Here is a 23832-nt window from a genome sequence, read left to right as displayed (position 1 = left end):
CCTTCACTGCCTGCTGTACCTGCATGCTTCCTTTCAGTGACTGATGCACTAGGACACCCAGATCTCGTTGCCCCTCTCACCTTAAGGCAATGCCCTCTCGCATTTGAGTTTTCTATCCTGGAAAAAGATTTTGACTGTCTACCCTATCTATGCCTCTCAATAGACAATAGACAATAGACAATAGGTGCAGGAGTAGGCCATTCAGCCCTTCGAGCCAGCACCGCCATTCAATGCGATCATGGCTGATCACTCTCAATCAGTACCCCGTTCCTGCCTTCTCCCCATACCCCCTCACTCCGCTATCCTTAAGAGCTCTATCCAGCTCTCTCTTGAAAGCATCCAACGAACTGGCCTCCACTGCCTTCTGAGGCAGAGAATTCCACACCTTCACCACTCTCTGACTGAAAAAGTTCTTCCTCATCTCCGTTCTAAATGGCCTACCCCTTATTCTTAAACTGAGGCCCCTTGTTCTGGACTCCCCCAACATTGGGAACATGTTTCCTGCCTCTAATGTGTCCAATCCCCTAATTATCTTATATGTTTCAATAAGATCCCCCCTCATCCTTCTAAATTCCAGTGTATACAAGCCTAATTGCTCCAGCCTTTCAACATACGACAGTCCCGCCATTCCGGGAATTAACCTAGTGAACCTACGCTGCACGCCCTCAATAGCAAGAATATCCTTCCTCAAATTTGGAGACCAAAACTGCACACAGTACTCCAGGTGCGGTCTCCCCAGGGCCCGGTACAACTGTAGAAGGACCTCTTTGCTCCTATACTCAACTCCTCTTGTTATGAAGGCCAACATTCCATTGGCTTTCCTCACTGCCTGCTGTACCTGCATGCTTCCTTTCAGTGACTGATGCACTAGGACACCCAGATCTCGTTGAACATCCCCTCTTCCTAACTTGACACCATTCAGATAATAATCTGCCTTTCTATTCTTACTTCCAAAGTGAATAACCTCACACTTATCTACATTAAACTGCATCTGCCATGTATCCGCCCACTCACACAACCTGTCCAAGTCATAATGCTAGTTTTTTTTGCTGGTTATTATGGGTTTTGGAGTACTATGTTTACATGTCTGTTGTGCCGCTGTAAGCAACAATTTCATTGTTCTGTATTGTGACATATGACAGTAAAATGGTCTTACTCTTGAGAGGGTGAGAAACGTTATTATGGGCTTCGAGGTGTCCTGAGCTTGGGAGAAATGCTACTTGAATTCAGAGACCTTCCCTGATTCTCCTTTGGAACGGGTGGTCGGACATTTGCAGGTGGGGTGAGGCAGCGTGGTTACCTCTTTGCTGAGATCCAGGTTGTAGTCGAGCGGCTCCACATCTGCCTCCACCAGTGCCGTTGACTTTATGCATCCATCTTGAACGCCGCTGTGCTCTCCTCTCAGCGCTTTCTCCAGCAACTGCATATCAAAGTCTTGCTCACGTTTCCACTGAAAGCAAACAAACCGATCAATGAACACACCACAACATAGTCAGAAAATACTAGCCTGCAGTTGGCGGGTAGAGAGTGAAGATGATGACTTCAAACAACCACCGAATGACTGCCTCTTCATTGTTCCATTGTTGCTCCAGATGACAATTAACTCATAGAACAGCACAGGAACAGGCCCTTCAGCCCACAATGCCTGTGCTGACCATGATGCCAAGTTAAACTAATCTCGTCTGCCTGTGCATTATCCACATCCCTCCATTCCCTGCAGATCTACACGACTATCTCAAAGCTTCTTAACACCACCATCAGATCTGCCTCTACCACCACCCCTGGCAGCACGTTCCAGGCACCCACCACCCTTTGTGTAAAAAATGTACCCCACACATCTCCTTTAAACTTTTCCCCTCTCACCTCAAATATACGCCTTCTAGTCTTTGACATTTCCACCCTGAGAAAAAATGTTCTGACTCTCTACTCTATCCATGCTTCTTATTAACTTTATATACTTCTATCAAGTCTCCTCTCAGCCTCCAACCACCCCAGAAAGAACAATCCAAGTCTGTCCGGCTTCTCCCTGGAGCTAATACCCCTCTAATCCAGGCAGCATTCTGCTAAAACGCTTCTGCAAACTTCCCCAAGGGAAGGGAATGGACAGGCAATGCTTTGGGTCGGGACCCTTCTACAATCTTATCTTTTACTCGAGATTCCATCATCGGCTTTGCTTTGATGCTCCATCTAAACATTTCCTATCCTTGTATCCTTCTAAACCTTCCCTATCCGTGATACTTGAAAACATCAGCAAATGTGTGTGAACAACTACTTGTGGTTCATTATAAGGTCATAAGTTATAGGAGCAGAACTAGGCCATTCGGCCCAACATGTCTACTCCACCATTCAATCATGGCTGATCTATCGCTCCCTCTCAACCCCATTCCCCTGCCTTCTCCCCATAACCCCTGATACACGTACTAATCAGGAATCTGTCAATCTCTGCCTTAAAACTACCCACTGACTTGGCCTCCACAGCCGTCTGTGCCAATGAATTCCACAGATTCACCACCCTCTGACTAAAGAAATTCCTCTTCATCTCCTTTCTAAAGGTGTGTCCTTTTATTCTGAGGCTGTGCCCTCTGGTCCTAGACTCTCCCACTTGTGGAAACATCCTCTCCACATCCACTCTATCCAGACCTTTCACTATTCGGTAAGTTTCAATTAGGTCCTCCCTCATCCTTCTACACTCCAGCGAGTACAGGCCCAGTGTCTTCAAATGCTCTCGTGTGCACTTATGAGAGAAAAAAAAGGTTGTTTTCATCCAAATGACAATTGTTGCTTCAAAGCGCAAATGAATTTTGTGCAATGGATAAGCCTGCATGCAGCTTCAGATTCTGGCCAGTAGGTGTCACTTTACAACAACCCAAGACTGTGGAAGGTAGTGACGATGTTTAATTTTACAAATGAAAATATATGTCTTTCATTTGACTGCCCAGACATCTTTCCACATCAACACACTTGAGAATTCAAAACAAAGCTGTATATTCCTGTTAGATTGAGGAACTGCAGATTAGACTGGTGAAGTTGGGTAGTTCTTGATGCAAAAGTTGAGGTTAGATCCAGTAGAGGTATCACAAAAACATGACTGGATCAGATGAGTTAAGTTAAAGGAAGCTGTTCCCATCAGTGATGCTACAAGGGCTGATGGCAGATGGGACACAGAACAGGAAGAGGCCACTCGGCCCACAATGTCTGTGCCAAATACGATGCCAGGTTAAACCAATTTCTGCTTGTATGTAGACACAAAAAGCTGCAGTAACTCAGCGGGTCAGACAGCATCTCTGGGGAAAAGGAATTGGTGATGTTTTGGGTCAAGACATTTCTTCAGTCTGAAGAAGGGTCTCGACCCAAAATGTCACCCATTCCTTTTCTCCAGAGATGCTGTATGACGCGCTGAGTTACTCTAGCTTTTTGTGTCTATCTTTGGTTGAAACCAGCATCTGCAGTTCCTTGCTACACATTTCATCTGCATGTATATGATCCATACCCCTCCAGTCTCTACATATCCATGTGCCTATCTAGAAACCTCTTAAACAGCACTATCGTACCTGCCTCCACCTCCAGGAGTGGTGGTGGAGGCAGATAGGATAGTGGGGTTTAAGAGGCTTTTGGATAGGCACATGGATATGTAGGTAATGGAGGAGCAGTTCATTAGTAGCTGAAACTACAGGGCAATCAGGGCAAGTTACAGGCTGACAAGATCACCAAAACAACGCCACATTCACTCTTTAGCAATTCAACACGATTTGCCACAGGGAGTGTGTGGAACTTCCCTCAATCTGTAACGTTCATGATTACAGCCTATTCACAAGTTCACGAAGTAGAATTAGGCCATTTGGCCCATCAAGTCTACTCTGCCATGGCTGATCTCTGCATCCGAATCCCATTTTCCTGCCTTCTCCCCATAACCCTCGGCACCCGTTCTAATCAAAAAATTTTGTCGATCTCTGCCTTAAATTCAGGCATCAAGGTGCCTTCAGTGATGGAGTTGGCAGCAATATCAATTGGTCCAACTACCCCTCAACCAAGAACCTCATCTTCCAAGTCATAGTTCAAGGCGCCATGCGTGGCACCATTGCAGTGCTAAATGATTCTTCATGTAGATAACCGAGGCATCAATTCCATGGACTATTGTTTAATCAGGATGTAGTTTGGTTCTGACAAACTCCATGGACTGTGCAGACAAATGCACACATCCCAAATATCTTACATTGTCTCAGGAATAAAAGCTGGAATGAGGCAAATGTCAGCTGAAACTAAGAGAATTCCCGAAATGGAGAGGTAAAAATGAGAAATAAAAATAAATTGGTCATGAAATGGCAAAAGCCACCTCAATCATCAAATAGGCAGCTTATCTATGAAGCTGAGATGCATGGACAAAGCATGAAGATCATGCTACATCGCCAAGCAAAGCATTGGCTCGTTATATTTATATCTCAACCTGAGGCTGGAGTGAATACAGGTTAAAGTTACATTCTGTAGTGATCTGAAACTCAAGCTGTTACCCACGCCACCCAAAGACTTCATGTGAACCGAGAAATGGTCAGAAATGCACATTAATGAGTGAAGTTCTTCAAGGACACTAAATGGCTGTGTATGAAATTCTGCCATTTCATATAACCGATGGATGAAATTCTTAACAGAAAGCATTCCAGGTCCACCACCGATTTCCCGGCACCCTTGGATCCAGGGCCTTTCCGGATTATCCGTTTTACGGGACCAACAGAGGTCCGGCCTCTCAGAGGAGTCCAATGGTACCGGAACATTCCGCCCTAGCCGCCGAGGGGCCGAGACACCGACCAGCAAAGTCGGCTTCAGAAGTCGGCTATGGGAACGGATCTGCCGGCTCTGGCCGGACTGGAGTTCCAGTGCCCCGGATGCAGAGGGCAAATTCAATCCGCTATCGGCCACGGAAGTCCCGATGAGGTGTAGATCGGCCGCCTCATCCTGCCCAGGCACCGCACTTTCAGGGGGACTTTCAGGGGGGGATTTTAAATGCACTCTGGTAAATTTGTCCGGGTTAAAGGAGGTGCCAGACCATCAGTCGCTGGAAAATCTGTGGTGGACCTGTAGAACTAAATCCATTTTGACACATCTGTTCACACAGTTGCTGTAAATCCCCTTTTGGCTGCATGAAATAAATGCTCCTGAATAAATAATGCACAAGTACCAAGTGTAACAGGTCAGAAAGAGGGGAAAAGATAAAGCAGAAAAGTGTCATTGCTTTGTTTTGAAGAATATACACCGTCACTCATGCCAGGAGAAAGGACAAGATTCAAAGATCCAATTTAGTTAAATTAATTCACCGTCTTTCCAATACCCAGAATGTAAGATCACATGCAACTTTTTCATCCCAAGAGTCCTTGTTTTCAATTTGCAACAAAAATACGGACAATTGAATAGACACAAAATGCTGGAGTAACTCAGTGGGTCAGGCAGCATCTCTGGAGAACATGGATAGGTGATGTTTCAGGTCGAGACCCTCTTCAGATCCCGACCCAAAACGTCACCCGTCCTTTTTCTCCAGAGATGCTGCCTGACCCGTTGAGTTGCTCCACCACCTTGTGCCTATCTTCAGTGTAGACCAGTATCTGCAGTTCCTTATTTCTAACAAATTAATAGATTGTACACAGAACCAGGCCTCAAAGTGTGGAAGTATTCATCAATGTACAGATATATAAAGAAAAGGACTAGTCCAAATGAAAAAGAGATTAACGTCTTAATTAATAGCTTTATTTTTTTCAATTTGATACCAAAGTCCATTTTACTTGCAAGTGCATGATTAAATATAAAATCTCATCTACGTACCACAACCATGTTTATTTATTACTTGCCACCATAAAATCCAATTTATAAATCACACCTGTATACAAATTGCACCTTAATTTTATCGTGGTTGTTTTGGTTAATAGCACATGTGTTTTACAAAGAATTGGCACACAGTCCATGTCTTTGTTTAAACAATAATATGTCAATGATAATGCAACTTCTACATGGCAGCTTACAGTATACAGTTTTGCTCCAGATATTCTGACAATTATAGAAATTATTTATAAATGCACATTCAAATGCTGGTAAACCATGAAAGGTAAACCATGAAACATACATATAAAATCTGTTAAAAGTGCAGAGAATTGGCTTTCTATATTTAGAGCACTTCTGAAAATATATCTAAAAATAATGTAAGACACAAAGTGCTGGAGTAATTCAGCGGGTCAAGCAGCATTTCTGGAGAACATGGATGGGTGACGTTTCGGGTCGTGAATCTTCAAAATATCAGGAAGAAGTGCCCCAAAACCAAATCACCACCTATCCATGCTCTCCAGAGATGCTGCCTGACCTGCTCAGTATAAACCAGCATCTGTGTCACCTACTCGAATAAAATAGTTTTAAAGTTCAGTTACAAAGAGATTAAATATATTTATTAAAATATTTTCTCATGTCTCTGGGTGTTAGCATTCAATTGGATTATTTCTGCAAAAAGCGACAGTGATTTTTGTAACAAATAGCAGCCTGCAGGAATCTGGATTTTAAAACAGGCAGCCAAATGTGTATTAATAACTTTTTGATGCCCATTTTAAGCATAATTTAACATTTTGGGGGAAAAAAAACTAAATTGATCAACTGTAAGAAAGCAGCATCTGGTGCTCTCAATTCACTACAATTCTGAAAGGGTAAAAGTCTGGAATAAGTGAAGGAGTGATGATGTGGGCGGGTGTATAGTGGAGGGAACATATTGACTGGTTGCATCACAGCCTGGTTCAGCAACTCCAATACTCCAATGCCCAGGAATGAAGATGATTGCAAAAAGTGAACACTCCATCACGGGTACTGTCCTCCCCACTCCACACTGCCCACTCCATCATGGGTACTGACCCCCCCCACCACACACTGCCCGCTCCATCACGGGGACTGACCTCCCCACCACACACTGCCCACTCCATCACGGGTACTGTCCTCCCCACCACACACTGCCCGCTCCATCATGGGTACTGACCTCCCCACCACACACTGCCCACTCCATCACGGGGACTGACCTCCCCACCACACACTGCCCACTCCATCACGGGTACTGCCCCCCCACCACACACTGCCCGCTCCATCACAGGCACTGACCTCCCCACCATCAAAGGGATCTACAGGAGTCGCTGCCTCAAAAAGGCAGCCAGCATCATCAGAGACCCACATCACCCTGACCACGCTCTCATTTCACCCCTTGCCATCGGGAAGAAGGTACAGGAGCCTGAAAACTGTAACGTCCAGGTTCAGGGGCAGCTTCTTCCCTACAGCCATCAGGCTACGAAACACTACAACCTCAAATAAGCACTGAACTACATAGACTTGGAGGCATTGGTTTTGTCTTTACACTATGTATGTATGTATGCGTGCGTGTGTATATATGCGTGCATGTACATATTTGTGGGGAGTACATATATATGTGCGTGCATATATAGGTGTGTATGTATATGTATGTATTTATATATGTGTGCATGTGTATGTACATTGTACATGTATGCATATGTGTGTGTATGTGTATGTATGTATGTAATAATATGTTTGATGATATCGATGTGACCATGAGACATAGTTCTCTTTACCCATCAGAACAAAGAGAATGTAATAAATTGGTACAAAAATCACCGGCATTTAGCTGTCTCATTTACTGTGACGTGAGGTGATTTAATTCTCTAAATGTTAAATTCCTAAGAAAAGACAAAGACACAGGATGTAAGATTAGTGCCGAATGTTGCAAGGCAGAGCTTGCACAGTGCACAGCGTGGAGAAACACAGTGAGGCCTGGTAAGTGGTAAAAAGCAAGGGATCCTGTTAGAGGTTACCGACAAATAAATAGAGGCCGCAATGAAAGCAAGTGAGAGCTGGTGATGGACAGCCAACAGTTGGGTAACTTGTGCATTGATTCAGATGGAGCTCTAACTTAGTAATGTCAAAAGCCACAAATTAGCAGGTCTACAAAGCGTTTAGTTCCGCACTCAAGGTTAATTGCACACGAGTAGTCACGGGGAGAGATCGCCATTAGCCCGCAATATTTCTTTCCTTGGAAGGCAAGACATCAATTTTACTTTTTACAGCAGTATTTACTCACCACCCTTCAATAATCAGTTTAGCACACTCAGCCGTATCAGCAACCTTGGCTCCAAATACAACAACATCAACAGTGGGGAAAACCCAACTCCCACTGTGGCAGGCCCACATTCATTCACAACAAGATTACTTTAGAAAAAAACAGCAAAAATAATCAACAAAGCATTCTAGTTGAAATTTTCTCGACAAAATATACAATAAAACACATTTCCTAATTCCATTTAAATAGAATTTGTTTTACAAGTATAATATATTTTTGGCATTTTCAAATTTTCAAAAATAATTTATTTTCCCCCCATTTCATAAAAAAGCTGTACGTGTGATATAGATGGCTTCAGTTGCTCGTCGATGCACGAGGAAGCATAAAGTGTTGAAGTAACTAAGCTCCAACCCGGCTTGATCCACTCCCTCCACGGATGCTGCCTGGCCCACTGGGTTCCTCCAGCACTTTGTGTCTTTCTCAAGATTCAAGCATCCATGATGTTACAGTTGTACAAGATGTTGGCGAGGCCACATTCACGGTATTGTGTGGGACGCAGCATTGTGTTCAGTTTTGGCCACCCTGCTATAGGAAGGATGCTGCTAATGCAAAAAAACGCTTTCACCCAGAGAGTTGTGAATTTGTGGAATTCTCTGCCACAGAAGGCAGTGAAGGACAATTCACTGGATGAATTTAAAAAAGAGTCAGATAGAGCTCTAGGGGCTAGCGGAATTGAGGGGTATGGGGAGAAGGTAGGCACAGGTTACTGATTGTGGATGATCAGCCATGATCACAATGAATGGTGGTGCTGGCTCGAAGGGCCGAATGGCCTCCTCCTGCACCTATTTTCTATGTTTCTATGCTAAGCTATTGCAGAGAAAACTTATGAGGATGTTATCAGGACTTGGACTGAGAAATAGGTTGGGCAGACAAGGACTTTGTTGCTTGGAGTGCAGGAGGCTGAGGTCTTATGGAGGTGTAAAAAATCGTGAGCGGAATGGAAAGGGTAAATGTACAGTCTTTTACCCAGAATAGGGGAGTCAAGAACCAGAGGACACAGGTTTAAGATCAGAGGGGGAAGGTTTAAATGGTAGCTGAGGGGCAACTTTTGCACATAGAGGGTGGTGGATAGACAGAACAAGCTGCTAGAGGAGGTAGTTGAGACTATAACAACATTTAAAAAGCATTTGGACATGTAGGTGGAAAGGAAAGGTTTAGGAAAGATATGGGCCAAACGTGGGCAGGTGGGACTAGCCTAGATGGGGCATGTTGGTCAGTATGGGCAAGTTGGGCTGAAGGGCCTGTTTCTGTGCTGTCTGTCTCCATCTGTACTTCCATGTGGCTCTGTGCATGGGAAGGTTAAATATATGTGTTGTGTTGAAAGTATATTCTGATAACACAACACTGTCTTGAGTGGGTTCCCTTCCAAAGACGAGCCTTTCCAATGACTCTGAAACTCATCTCAAACCACACATTACTCGTACCACTTTACCTGCAGTTACACCAAGAAATCTTCCTATCGAAAGCAAAATAAGCGCCTCTTAAAAGTGATTAATCTGTTAGGATTACTTCAGACTAAAGGGAAAATGCATCCCAGCAGCACAATTATGGAAATGGAATCTTCTGGAACACATAGCCGCTACTTCAGATCGAACATTCCTTAACTGCTAAAACGTACTGAGCCGACGTCAGCAGAGAAAGGCCTGGGCACAGTTCGGGATGAGGTGGAGCGACGTTCTCCAAGGCTCAAGGTCCTCTTGCGCTCCCGGACCAAGGCCTTCTGGTGTCTCTTCATCCGCTCCAGTTGTTCCTCTGCACTCATCCGCCCTCTTTGGTGTTCCCCATACAGGCGCTCCAAGGCACTCTTTGGTCGCTCCTGTAGCCATAGCAACATGGAGAGGACAAGTTTTACTTTAAACATACCAATTATAGTTTAGGTTAGTTTTAATTTAGAGATACAAGATGGAAAGCGGCCCTTCGGCCCACCGAGTGCATGCTGACCATCGGTCACCCGTTCACACCAGTTCTATGCTATCCCACTCCCAACACACTAGAAGCGATTTACTGAGGGCCAATTAACCTACAAACCCGCACGTCTTTGGGATATGGGAGGAAACCCACACAGTCAAAGGGAGAACGTGGAAACTCCACACAGACAGCTCCCATAGTCAGGATTGAACCCGGGTCTCTGGTGCTGGGAGGCATCAGCTCTACCCACTGCGCCACCTAGTTTCACAGAATTTCATGTAACTTTATTCAAGAGTTAAGAGAGTGAAAAGCTTTTGTTTGTGTGCGATCCAGCTATCCAAGGGAAGACCATACACGATTACAAACAAGCTATGCACAGTGCACAGATAACGGATAAAGGCTAGAACCGTCAGTGCATAGATATAACTTTGAATAAAGTTATCTGTACCAAAACCAGAACAATGAAATTCATACTTAGACACATAGAAAAATAGGTGCAGGAGTAGGCACTTCGAGCCAGCACCGCCATTCAACATGATCGGCTGATCATCTAAAATCAGTACCCAGTTCCGGCTTTCTCCGCATATCCCTTGATTCCTTTAGCCCCAGGAGCTAAATCTAACTCTCTCTTGAAAACATCCAGTGAATTGGCCTCCACTGCCTTCTGTGGCAGAGAATTCCGCAGATTCACAACTCTCTGGGTGAAACAGTTTTTCCTCTTCTCAGTCCTAAATGGCCTGTCCCTTATTCTTAAACTGTGACCCCTGGTTCTGAACTCCGCCAACATCGGGAACATTTTTCCTGCATCTCGTTTGTCCAATCCCTTATGAATTTTATATGTTTCTATAAGATCCCCTCTCATCCTTCTAAATTCCAGTGAATACAAGCCCAGTCGACCCATTCTTTCATCATACGTCAGTCCCGCCATCCCGGGAATTAACCTGGTCAACCTACGCTGCACTCCCTCAATAGCAAGAATGTCCTTCCTGAAATTAGGAGACCAAAACTGCACACAATACTCCAGGTGCTGTCTCACCATGGCCCTGTACAACTGCAGTAGGACCTCCTTGCTCCGAAACTCAAATCCTATCGCAATGAAGGCCAACATGCCATTAGCTTTCTTTACTGCCTGCTGTGCCTGCACGCTCACCTGCAGCAGCATCACAGTCTAAGAATAAAGGGGAGGCCATTTAAAACTGAGGTGAGAAAAAACTTTTTCACCCAGAGAGTTGTGAATCTGTGGAATTCTCTACCACAGAAGGCAGTGGAGGCTAATTCACTGGATGAATTTAAAAGAGAGTTAGATAGAGCTCTAGGGGCGAGTGGAATCAAGGGATATGGGGAGAAGGCAGGCACGGGTTGCTGATTGTGGATGATCAGCCATGATCACAATGAATGGCGGTGCTGGCTCAAAGGGCCAAATGGCCTCCTCCTGCACCTATTTTCTATGTTTTTATGTTTTTCTATGTGTGTAAACACAGTACTCAATAGATACCATAATGAAGAACAAAACGTTTTTCAATAAATTAAAAAATATATGTTGTGCAAAAACAAAAACAAATCCCAAAGTGCCAAGTGCAATCATGGCAGTTCGTAGTTTAGTTGGAAGTTCGGAGTTTAGTTTTACTCATAAAACATGTTTCTAGTTTCCAATCTGTCAAGTGAAATTGCAATCATCAGTTGCCGTTTTCCTGGAATCAACAAAATCTCACGCCAGTATTAAAGAAATTTAAAATGCTTTTGCAACACAAACCCCATTATCCACAAAACTACGCTGTTGTGCATTTTCCACAGCACAATTAACAATTATGTAAAGTTCAGTTTAGAGATACAAAGTGGAACCAGGCCCTTCAGAAGAGACCCTTCTTCAGACTTGAAACATCACCTGTTCCTTTACTCCAGAGATGCTGCCTGACCCGTTGAGTTACCCCAGCTTTTAGTGTCCATCTTCGGTTTAAACCAGCATCTGCAGTTCCTTCCTACACCTTTGGCCCATCGAGTCCACGCCGACCGTCGGTCACCTGTTCACACTAGTTCTACGTTATCCCACTTTCTCATCCACTCCCTGCACACTGCGGGCAATTTACAGAAGCTAATGAACCTATAAACCCACACGCCTTTGTGATGTGGGAGGAAACATGAAGCACCCGGAGGAAAGCTACGCAGTCACAGGGAGAACGTACAAACTGTATTGACAGAATTATGAACTTGAATTTAAAAGAAAGTTAGATACAGCTCTAGGGGCTAGTGGAATCAAGGGATATGGGGAGAATGTGTAGGATAAAAACTGCAGATGCTGGTTAAAATCGAAGGTAGACACAAAATGCTGGAGTAACTCAGCGGGTCAGACAGCATCTCGGGAGAGAAGGAATGGGTGACATTTCGGGTCAAGACCCGCCCGAGATGCTGCCTAACCCGCTGAGTTACTCCATCATTCTGTGTCTACCTTTGATATGGGGAGAAGGCTGGCACGGGTTACTGATTGTGGATGATCAGCCATGATCACAATGAATGGCGTTGCTGGCTCGAAGGGCCGAATGGCCTCCTCCTGCACCTATTGTCTATGTTTGTTTCTATGGCAGCACCCGAGGTCAGGATCGGACTGAAGTCCCTGGTGCTGTGTGGCAACAACTCTACCGCTGTCTCACTGTGAAGACTATAAGATCATCCCTTATTTAAATCCAGCTGAATGTGCAAGAAATAATTCCAAGAGTCCACAAAAGAACAAAGAGGCCTTACCTTCGAGTTGGGTTCATTGTTTCTGTGCCGTAGTGTGACGTAAGAGGCAATGGTGGATAACTGTTGCAGCCCTGAGTTTGATAAGGACATCCCTGAAATCAGCAAATAACATTACATCATCTGTAAATGGCATTTCCAGGAAAAAAGAGCAAATACCAAGCAGGGTAATACTAACATGCAGATAGATACAAAATGCTGGAGTAACTCAGCGGGACAGGCAGCATCTCTGGAGAGAAGGAATGGGTGACGTTGCAGGTCGAGACCCTTCTTCAGTCTGACCTGATGCTGTCCCACTGAGTTACCCCAGCATTTGTGTCTTTCTTTGGTGTAAACCAGCATCTGCAGTTCCTTCCTACACTAAAATGCTGAGGTTGGTTGGTCTAATCAAATGGAAATTTGGCAGTGTTGATATAACAGTGGAGGGTACAAAATCCACCTGCAAGCCGTAAAGACCAGGAATTGATTAACAACCTGCCATTCGTATGCTAGCCATAATTAGCTGGACTAATGGAGATACTTTAGATTTTAGAGAAACAGGCCTTTTGGCTCACCGAGTCCTCATCGGCCAGCGATCACCCTGGCCAGCACAATGTTACACACTAGGGACAATTTACAATTTTACTAAAGCCAATTAACCTACAAACCTGGTGGTCTTTGGAGCACTGGAGCACCCAAAGAAAACGCACGCAGTCACAGGGGGAAGGTACAGAAAGCACCCGTAGTCAGGATGGAACTCTGGTCTCTGGCACTGTGAGGCAGCAGCTCTACCACCGCGCCACTGTGTTGTCCCATGAATACCCTTTAGCCTCAAACAGGGGCTGCGATCACTCACACTTGGTATACACATGGATCACTTGGAATTCTCTGCCTCAGAAGGCAGTGGAGGCCAATTATCTGAATGCATTCAAGAGAGAGCTAGATAGAGCTCTTAAGGATAGCGGAGTCAGGGGGTATGGGGAGAAGGCAGGAATGGGGTACTGATTGAGAATGATCAGCCATGATCACATTGAATGGCAGTGCTGGCTCAAAGGGCCGAATGGCCTCCTCCTGCACCTATTGTCTATTGTCTATCACGGTCTCTTCCAGGCGCAGTCCATGAACCGACTTCAATATCTATGACACCTGACTGCTCTTGCAGCACTCTCCACCCCAGGTCCCTGATGTAAAGGGGGATAACCCTGAGGGAGAGACCTCCACCCACTGCCCCTTGCCTACCTCTACCAGGCAGCGCCTGCAGATTACTGTCCAGTCTTAAGGCTCCGGCTGAGGTTCCATTGGGGCCACTTCCAACTGTCACCAGCTCAGGGTCACTCATGTATGACCGCAGCTCTGCCTGGGAAATGGAAGCACAGGAATTAAGGTCAACCCAACAACCAGCTGATGGACGATACACGATTTGATTGCTTGTAATATTTGCTGATCAGATCACACCCCCATGCCCTGCTACTCACTAAACCTGACCACTATAGTCCAAGATCTGATGAAGAAACTTTCAATCTTGAAGTCTGTGTTCTCTCCCTTTAGAATCCTCCACTCATGATGAGTGTTCACTTTGTCTGTGCTCGCGATCTAGCCCACCTCAGTAAGGTCACCCCTTAGTCTCCGACTGTGCAAAGATAAAGATCTATCCCATCCGACCCATCCCGACCACACACTCACAAGCCCAGACAGCATTCGGCAATATGGCAGCACGGTGGCGCAGCGATAGAGTTGCTGCCCTACAGCGCCGGAGACCCGGGTTCGATCCCGACTACGGGTGCTGTCTGTGCGGAGTTTGTACGTTCTCCCCGTGACCTGCAGTGGGTTTTCTCCAAGATCTTCGGTTTCCTCCCACACTCCAAAGACGTACAGGTTTGTGGGTTAATTGGCGTGGTATAATTGTAAAGTGTCCCTAGTGTGTGTGGGGTAGTGTTAGTATGCGGGGAACCTGGTCGGCACGGGCTCAGTGGGCCGAAGGGCCCGTTTCTGTGCTGTATCTCTAAACTAAAACTAAAGTAAACATTCCGAGACCGGTGGCTCTATGGAATGTAGTAGTTGGGGCAGGTACAGCATTTACAAGACACATGGCAGGTACTTGGATAGGAGAGGTTTAGAGGGCGATAGGACAAATGCAGGCAGGTATCTATCAATGTTCTCCAGCCGTGCGCCCTGACCTGCTTCACACTTCAGAGATACAGCGCATTAACAGGCTCTTTGGCCCACCGAGCCTGTGCCGACCAGCGACCACTCGTACACTAGCACTACCCTACGACAGAGGACAGTTTACAATCTTACAAAAGCCAATTAACCTAAAAACCTGTAGGTTTTGGGATGTGGGAGGAAGCCGGAGCACCCAGAGAAAACCCATGTGGTCACAGGGAGAACGTACAAACTCGGTACAGGCAGCACCTGTGGTCAGGATGAAAGCTGGGTGCCAGGCGCTGTTAGGCAGCAGCTCTACCGCTGTGCCCCGTGCCTGCTGCACCCACTCCAGCACTCTGCCTTTCACTGTGAGCGTGTCACTGCCACCATTGCTCGGCTTGCCCAGAGCACCTCCCTCCATTGCTTACCTTGTAGTCTCCGTTCACGTAGTTGCCGCCCTCGCGGTCTCGCTTCCTCTCGTCGGACTGCCGTTTGAGGCCGCGCACGGACGTGTGCCTGATGATGGTGGCGTCCCGTGGCAGAGGTGGCACAGCAGGGGGGGGGTCCTCAGGGCTGTACATGTTGGGCAGAGGTGGGCGAGGAGGGGCTGCCTCGTCCAGCTGCCACACACACACACACACACAAACACACAGCGTTATGTCAATGTGCATGGCACAGGAAAGACCATTTACAGTTTATCCTGACCTCGAGTGCAGAGCTGGTACATCCACCCGGTAACCGCGTGGGTTTCCTCCGGGTGCTCCGGTTTCCACCTACACTGACCTGAGTCTCGACCCGAAATGTCGCCCATCCCTTCTCTCCAGAGATGCTGCCTGTCCCGCTGAGTTGACAGCATTTTGTGTCTGTCTTCACGTTTACAGGTTAATGGTTTCTGTAAATTACTACAGTGTGTAGGATATGAAAGTGGGGTAACATGGAGCTCATACATGGGTAGTCGTGCGCTTCCACACTGTATCTCAAAGAAACCCCAGCACCCGGAACAAACCCACGCAGTAGCAGGGTGAACGTGCAAACTCCACACAGACAGCACCCGAGGTCTCTGGCACTGTGAGGCAGGGGCTCTGGCAGGATGAACGTGCAAACTCCACACAGACAGCACCCGAGGTCTCTGGCACTGTGAGGCAGGGGCTCTACCCACTGCACCACTGTGCTGCCCTAACGTTGTTGGTGTTATTGCCAAATCTCAGGATTTTAAAAAAGGAAACAAGACTAACCAGTTAAAAATATAATTGATATTTTTTCTTAATTAGAAAAACAGAAACAAAACGTTGAATATAGAAACACAGAAAATAGGTGCAGGAGGAGGACATTCGGCCCTTCGAGCCAGAACCGCCATTCTATTTGATCATGGCTGATCATCCACAATCAGTACCCCGTTCCTGCTTTCCCCCATCTCCCTTGATTCCGTTAGCCCTAAGAGCTAAATCTAACTCTCTTGAATCTGATAAGATAAATGGGAGATTTAAAAAATTTAAAACAATTTAAAAGTTAGGATGAAATAGGTAAATGAAGTAATCAGGCAGAGGTGAAAATAATATTGGGTCATTAAATGAAACAGTACAGCACTGGAACAGGCCCTTCGGCCCACAATGTCCATGCTGAACATACTGCCAGGATAAACTAATCTCCTGTGCCTGCATGTGATCCATGTCCCTCCATTCCCTGCATGTCCATGTTCCTATCTAAAAGCCTCTTAACTGCCACTATCTCATCTGCCTCCACCACCACCCCTGGCAGCACGTTCCAGGCACCTGGAAACAACACACCATGGAAAGCAATTGAAATAAGGTGAATAAGTCATTGAACAAAAATTGTGAAAGGAAGAATTGAGGAAGATGGTGAGATGGTGGAAATTAGATGAATGGAAAACGGACAAGCTATTCTGAAAATAGTCTGTAAATAAATATGATACAGCGTGGAAACAGGCTACCCCAGCCCATACTGACCAACATGTCCCAACCACACCTGCCCGCCATTGGCCCATATAAACCTATCCTATCCATGTACCTGTCCAAATGTCTCTTAAACATTATGATGGTACCTACCTCATCTACCCCCTACAACTCCCGACAATAGGGCTCTACAGTGGCCTAGCGGTAGAGTTGCTGCCTTACAGCGCTTGCAGCACCGGAGACCCGGGTTCCAACCTGACTACGAGTGCTGTCTGTACGGAGTTTGTACGTTCTCCCCGTGACCGCGTGGGTTTCCTCCCACACTCCAAAGATGTACAGGTATGTAGGTAAATTGGCTTGGTAAATGTCAAAATTGTCCCTAATGTGTGTAGGATAGTGTTAATTGGCGGGGATCGCAGGTCGGCGTGGACACGGTGAGCCGAAGGGCCTGTTTCCGCGCTGTGTCTCTAAACTAAACCACACTAAACTCAAGTAGCCTATCTACCTTCTCCGACAAGTGTCAAGTACGTTGTAACCAAAGGAGGTTTACTGTGACTTAGAAAGTCTCACCAAGCTTGGGCTGTGTGTGAACGAAGGCAGGGTTTGAGGCTGGGCTGGAGCGTTGTACAGCTGAGGCCGTGCTTGAGGCTGAGCCCGTGTTTCGGCAGCGTTGAGGGAAGGCAGCACGGGACTGACGGGAGGACTTGGCCAAGTGGCGGGCTTCCTCTCCGGAACTGCAGCACTACTGAACGTGGAAGGCACTGTTGAGGAAGGCACAGGTTCCCTCTCTGCAGAAAAAAAACAAATGACCACATTTTACCCTGAATCAAGAAAGAAGCACAAAAAGCTGGAGTAACTCAGCGGGTCAGGCAGCATCTCTGGAGAGAAGGAATGGGTGATGTTTCGGGTCAAGACCCTTCTTCAGATAATTAGCCATTTAACATATTTAGCTTTTGACTTTAGGAGTTAGCACAGCATGGTGTAGACACAAGGAACTGCAGATGCTGTTTTACAATATAAGCCACAAAGTATTTAGAAGTACCGTATGGAAACATGGATTCGGCCCACCGAGTCCATGCCGACCATTGGTCACCTGCTCACACTAGTTCTATGTTATCCCACTTTCCCATCCACTCCTTACACACTGGGGCAATTTACAGAGGAGCAATTTACAGAGAGCACGCGGTCCCGGGTTAGAGGCCGATTCGGGGGCTCCAAGCCCGTTCAACCGTCCCGACGCGGGAGTTTCGGTCACCCCGACACGAGGGCTTCGGATCGCCGGCTGCGGGAGATTTGATGGCCCCGACCGCGGGAGAATAAAGAGGAAGATGGTTGGACTTTATTACCTTCCATCCCAGTGAGGAGTTTGGGGAGCCACTGTGGTGGATGTTCATGTTAACTTTTATTTTATGTGGTTCTGCGTCTTGGCTGTATGGTAACTCAAATTTCACTGTACCTTAATTGGTACATGTGACAATAAACTGACCTTGAATTCTTGAACCTACAAACTCACACGTCTTTGGGATGTGGGAGGAAACTGCAGCACCTGGAGAAAATCCATGCGGTCAAGGGGAGAACGTGCAAACTCCACACAGACAGCACCCAAGGTCAGGATGGAACCCGGGTCTCTGACGCTGTGAGGCAACAGCTCTATCCGCAGCACCACTGTGCCACACCGCAATAACTCTGCGAGTCTGGCAGCATTTCTGGAGAGCGTGGACAGGCAATGTATCGGGTCAGCACCTGTCTGCAGATTAGTACAGTACAGGAACAGGCTCTTTCAACTTTAGCAAAAAGATGCAACTTAGGTAGTCACAAAGTCTTAGCGTGATACAGTGTGGAAACAGGCCCTTCAGCCCAACTTGCCCACACCGACCAACATGTCCCAACAACACTAGTTCCACCTGCCTGCGTTTGGTCCATATCCCTCCAAACCTGTCCTATCCATGTACCTGTCTAACTGTCTCTTAAACGATGGGATAGTCCCAGCCTCAACTACCCCCTCTGGCAGCTTGTTCCATACACCCACCACCCTTTATCACAATCACAATCACAATAATACTTTATTAGCCAAGTATGTTTTGCAACATACGAGGAACTTCATTTGCCATACAGTCATAACAATAAAAAGCAACAGGACACACAAACTACATTGTAACATGAACATCCCCCACAGTGACTCCTCCACATTCCTCACTGTGATAGAAAGTGAAAAAAAAGTTCAATCTCTCCCTTCTTTGTCCTCCAGCGTCGGGGGCTCTAACCTTCCGTTGACGGGATGATCTTAATCCCGTAGCCGGTGGCGAACCTTCCTCGTCGGGGCGATCAAGCTCCTTCATTGGGGGGGTCTCAGCTCCCCCGCGCCGGCGATCTACCCCGGGTCGGGACCAGTCGAACCTCGTGCAGCTTTTGGAGCTCCCGACCGGTCTCAACCCGAGACTGTGAGCTCCTGATGTTAAAGTCCGCAGGCTGCATTGGAGTGTTGATCCCAGGCAAGGGATCGCAGGCTCAGATGATAAATCCACGCCCCCGCGGGGACTCAAGGTCAGTCCCAGGCAAGACCTCCAGCTCCGTGATGTTAGGCCGCAGAGAGACCAGAGATACGATCCGGAAAACAATCGCATCTCCGGCAAGGTTAGAGATTGAAAAAAGTTTCCCCCGACCCCCCTCCCACATAAAACAAACCAGAGAACATTTACACAAACTTTTAAAACTTACCAAAAATAACAAAAAGAGTTTGGAAAGGACAGACAGACTGTAGGCGAGGCAGCCATCCCCTTATGTGAAGAAGACCCCTCAGATTCCTATTAAATCTTTTCCCCTTCACCTTAAACCTATGTCCTCTGGTCCTCGATTCACCTACTCTGGGCAAGAGACTCTGTGCATCTACCTGACCTATCCTCTCATGATTTTATGCACCCCTCATCCTCCTGTGTTCCAAGAAATAGAGTCCCAGTCTACTCAACCTCTCCCTGTAGCTCAGACCCTGTAGTCCTGGCAACATCCTTGTAAATCTTCTCTGCACCCTTTCCAGCTTGACATCTTTCCTATAACATGGTGCCCAGATGTGAACACAATTTCCACTGTAGATTTACACTGCGTGTCCAGCTGAGGGCTCACGGTTCGAGGGCTTAGCATTTGAGTGAGGTTGAATTTTATTTGTCGAGCTAAAAGGATTCCTTGAAATGTTATTTTATTTTAATGTTCTGCTGTAGCACACGTTTTCATCATAGAAACATAGAAAATAGGTGCAGGAGTAGGCCATTCGGCCCTTCGAGCCTGCACCGCCATTCAATATGATCATGGCTGATATCCAGCTCAGTAACCTGCACCTGCCTTCTCTCCATACCCCCTGATCCCTTTAGCCACAAGGGCCACATCTAACTCCCTCTTAAATATAGCCAATTAACTGGCATCAACTACCTTCTGTGGCAGAGAATTCCACAGACTCACCACTCTCTGTGTGAAGAAATGTTTCCTCATCTCGGTCCTAAAAGACTTCCCCCTTATCCTTAAGCTGTGACCCCTGGTTCTGGACTTCCCCTAAAAACGGGAACAATCTTCCTGCATCTAGCCTCTCCAACCCCTTAAGAATTTTATCTGGGCTCAATATAACGCAATTGTTGAATTAGAGAACGCTACTTTTGAATTAGTTATAACAGGATTTCTATCGGGAACTAGAACTTGAAAGTGACTATGGAAATTGACAAACAGAAAAAAATACAGTCAGTGACAGTCCAGTCAATGACAATCAGGTGTCTCCATGTAATTCCCCTGTTGTTGTGGTAGTAATCATTGTGCTTGCAGATCACAGATTATCCTGGGTGGTCATTGACAAGTGATTGTTACTACTAACACTTGACTCTATTAACCAGTTTAACATGCAGCCCACAGTATTTTAAGCTTGCAGTAACAAAAAAAAACCTGCTCTAAAAAGACCTTTATTATTGAAAATACAATGGCAAACATTAACTGTCATTATGAGTATAAAGCTCTCTGGTTTCTGACTCTTTTTCCCCCATTGACACACGATACGATAGAACTTAATTCATCCCCGGAGGGCGATTGGTCTGCCGACAGTCACAACTCACAAGGTACATGAAAACGTGAATTTAAAAGTGAACACAAAAAGAAAAAGACAAGCGACCACTGCCTGGCTGCCGTGTGCACAGCGCCTTCACCGGAACAAACGAACAAACAAACATGGACTTAGCCCCTGGGCCGAGTGCCCCCATTCCCGGTCCCCGTTTGTTCTTCCACCATCCCTCATGCCGGACCACTACGCCGGGTCCCCATTGTCTCCCCCCCCCCCCACTCATGATCATCGACCGCTGATCGCGGGTCAATCGCGAGGCCCCACCGCCAAGGCTCACGCTGCCGCCGAGGCCCCACCGCCATTCACGTCAAGGCTCCCGCTACCGCCAAGGCCCCACCGCCATCCACGTCAAGGCTCCCACTGCCGTCGAGGCCCCACCACCATCTACGCCAAGGCTCACGCTGCCGCCAAGGCCCCACCACAATCCACGTCAAGGGTCACTCTGCTGCCAAGGCCCCATCACCATCTACGCCGAGGCTCACGCTGCTGCCAAGGCCCCACCGCCATCCACGTCAAGGGTCACGCTGCTGCCGAGGCACCCACTGCCTCCGCTGAGGCTCCTTCGGCCCAGGCAGGCCTCGCCACCCGGCTTCGCCGCAGTCCCGCTGGGAGGCTTGAGGGGCGAGTCGGGCCGACCGGGTGCGTTCCCATCGGCGGTGTGGTTGTTCGGCGGGTGGATCGGAAGTTGGCAACCCTAATTGTATGTCTGATGAAGGTGCAACCTATCTTGACACATTACCAAGAGAAACCACACACAACAACTTAAACCATAACTCACCAGGGTTCTGGAAGGATTCAATAATCATTCGGTAGTTGTTCTTGTTTGCACTGAGGCCTCCCATGACATCCTCAATCCTCCACAGATCCTTCCTCATTTGTTCTTGATCCTAGATGCAGACAAGCAAGTCATCCATTTGTAAAACTCTAGCAAGCAAGTCCGCCATTGAGTTGGAGACTTGGGGGCAAATAAACACAATTTATGCCCTTTACAACAATAAATTCAGATCATGAAAGAATGGATCGACTGGGCTTATATTCACTGGAATTTAGAAGGATGAGAGGGGATCTTATAGAAACATCTAGAATTCTTAAAGGATTGGACAGGCTAGATGCAGGAAATATGTTCCCGATGTTGGGGGAGTCCAGAACCAGGGGTCATAGTTTACGAATAAGGGGTCGGCCATTTAGGACAGATGATCAAAAACGTCTTCACCCACAGAGTTGTGAATCTGTGGAGTTCTCTGCCACAGAAGGTAGTAGAGGCCGATTCACTGGATGTTTTCAAGAGAGAGTTAGATTTAGCTCTTGGGGATAAGGGATATGGGGAGAAAGCAGGAACGGGGTACTGATTTTGGATGATCAGCCATGATCACATTGAATGGTGGTGCTGGCTCGAAGGGCCGTATGGCCTACTCCTGCACCCATTTTCCATGTTTCTATCATGTAATAAGCCCATGACTTTAATTTATGAACCATCAACAAACTAATAAATGAAATTATAAAAACAACTGCACAATCAAAACTAAATACAAAATATTTTGTAGAACAAGAAACTGCCGTGGCAGTAAATCTGAAGAGTCTCTGACTTGTCAAACTAATTTTACTCTTCCCACGTGGATGCTGCCTGACCTGCTGACTATCCTCGGGGTAATAGGTTTATTTCCGAGCGCACTGAGAAATCAGTGAGACATTTCTCCAGCAGAACAGTAACTGTAGATTGAATCATGCACAAAATGCAGCTCAAAAGTTGAGTGTTCTTTTAGAATCTTTTATTAGTTTTCCAGCTTTTTATGGTCACTTTTTTAAGGGCGGCACAGTAATGAAGTGCTTTCTGTTGTTGCTTCAGGTATGAATCAGCTGATAGAGCAGCTGTCCTACAGCTCCAGAGACCCAGGTTCGATCCTGACCTCAGGTGCTGCCTGTGTGGAGTTTGCACACAGGTGGTGGAGGCAGATACGATAGTGGTGTTTAAGAGGCTTTTAGACAGGCAAATGGATATGCAGGGATTGCAAGGGTGTGCATTACGTGCAGGCAGGTGGGATTAGTTTAATTTGGTTCACCATAGACATACTGTCCCATGTTGTACAGCAACAAGCAACTGCAGATGCTGGTTCACAAAAGACACAGAGTGCTGGAGTAACTCAGCAGGTCAGGCAGCATCTCTGGAGAACATGCAGTGATGTTTCGGGTGGGGACCCTTCTTTAGTTTGTCCAGAGTTATAGAGTTGATCCTTGTCAACACTGAACAATCCAGGGGGGACAACGTTAGAAAGAGAACATCAATGGTCCTGACCACCGGTCATATCAGGGCACATGACCAGTGACCATACGTGGCTCAAGACAGGAGAGAACGCAAAGGGCACGTATACACCATTCACTTAACTTAGTGCAGTTTAGCTTAGAGATGTGACAAGTAAAATGGATGAAGGGGAGCCAGTGGATGTAGTGTATCTAGACTTTCAGAAAGCCTTTGATAAGGTCCCGCACGGGAGATTGGTGACTAAAATTAGAGCACATGGTATTGGGGGTAGGGTGTTGACATGGATTGGTTGGCAGACAGGAAGCAAAGAGTAGGAATAAACGGGTCCTTTTCAGAATGGCAGGCAGTGGCGAGTGGAGTGCCGCAAGGCTTGGTGTTGGGGCCACAACTGTTTACAATATACCATTGTCACCAGGGGGCCTTGCCTGGGATCAACACTCCAATGCCGCCTGCGGACTTTAACATCAGGAGCTCGCAGTCTCGGGTTGAGACCGGTCGGGAGCTCCAAAAGCTGCACGAGGTTCGACTGGTCCCGACCCGGGGTAGATCGCCGGTGCGGGGGAGCTGAGACCCTCCCCGATGCAGGAGCTTGATCGCCCCGACGAGGAAGGCTCGCTGCCGGCTACGGGAGTCAAGATCATCCCGTCAA

General features: G+C 46.8%; 1 protein-coding gene across 3 annotated transcripts in view; it reads right to left on the bottom strand.

Moving 5' to 3' along the window:
* Nucleotides 1-23832, bottom strand: part of plekha7b (pleckstrin homology domain containing, family A member 7b) — a 293659-nt gene that overhangs the window by 14193 nt on the left and 255634 nt on the right. For all 3 annotated transcript variants that reach the window (XM_078414956.1, XM_078414957.1, XM_078414959.1), the window contains 7 exons: nt 21702-21810; nt 17398-17615; nt 15343-15534; nt 14009-14126; nt 12794-12885; nt 9765-9962; nt 1301-1450 (listed from right to left, as the gene is read on the bottom strand). In XM_078414956.1, the coding sequence (XP_078271082.1) occupies nt 1301-1450; nt 9765-9962; nt 12794-12885; nt 14009-14126; nt 15343-15534; nt 17398-17615; nt 21702-21810 (1077 nt within the window). The remainder of the gene's footprint in view (nt 1-1300; nt 1451-9764; nt 9963-12793; nt 12886-14008; nt 14127-15342; nt 15535-17397; nt 17616-21701; nt 21811-23832) is intronic.

Source organism: Rhinoraja longicauda, chromosome 18 (genome assembly GCF_053455715.1).
Source record: "Rhinoraja longicauda isolate Sanriku21f chromosome 18, sRhiLon1.1, whole genome shotgun sequence".
Lineage (NCBI taxonomy): Eukaryota > Metazoa > Chordata > Chondrichthyes > Rajiformes > Arhynchobatidae > Rhinoraja > Rhinoraja longicauda.
The sequence above is the reverse complement of the archived record's forward strand: the minus strand, read 5'-3'. Positions and strand labels throughout refer to the sequence as shown.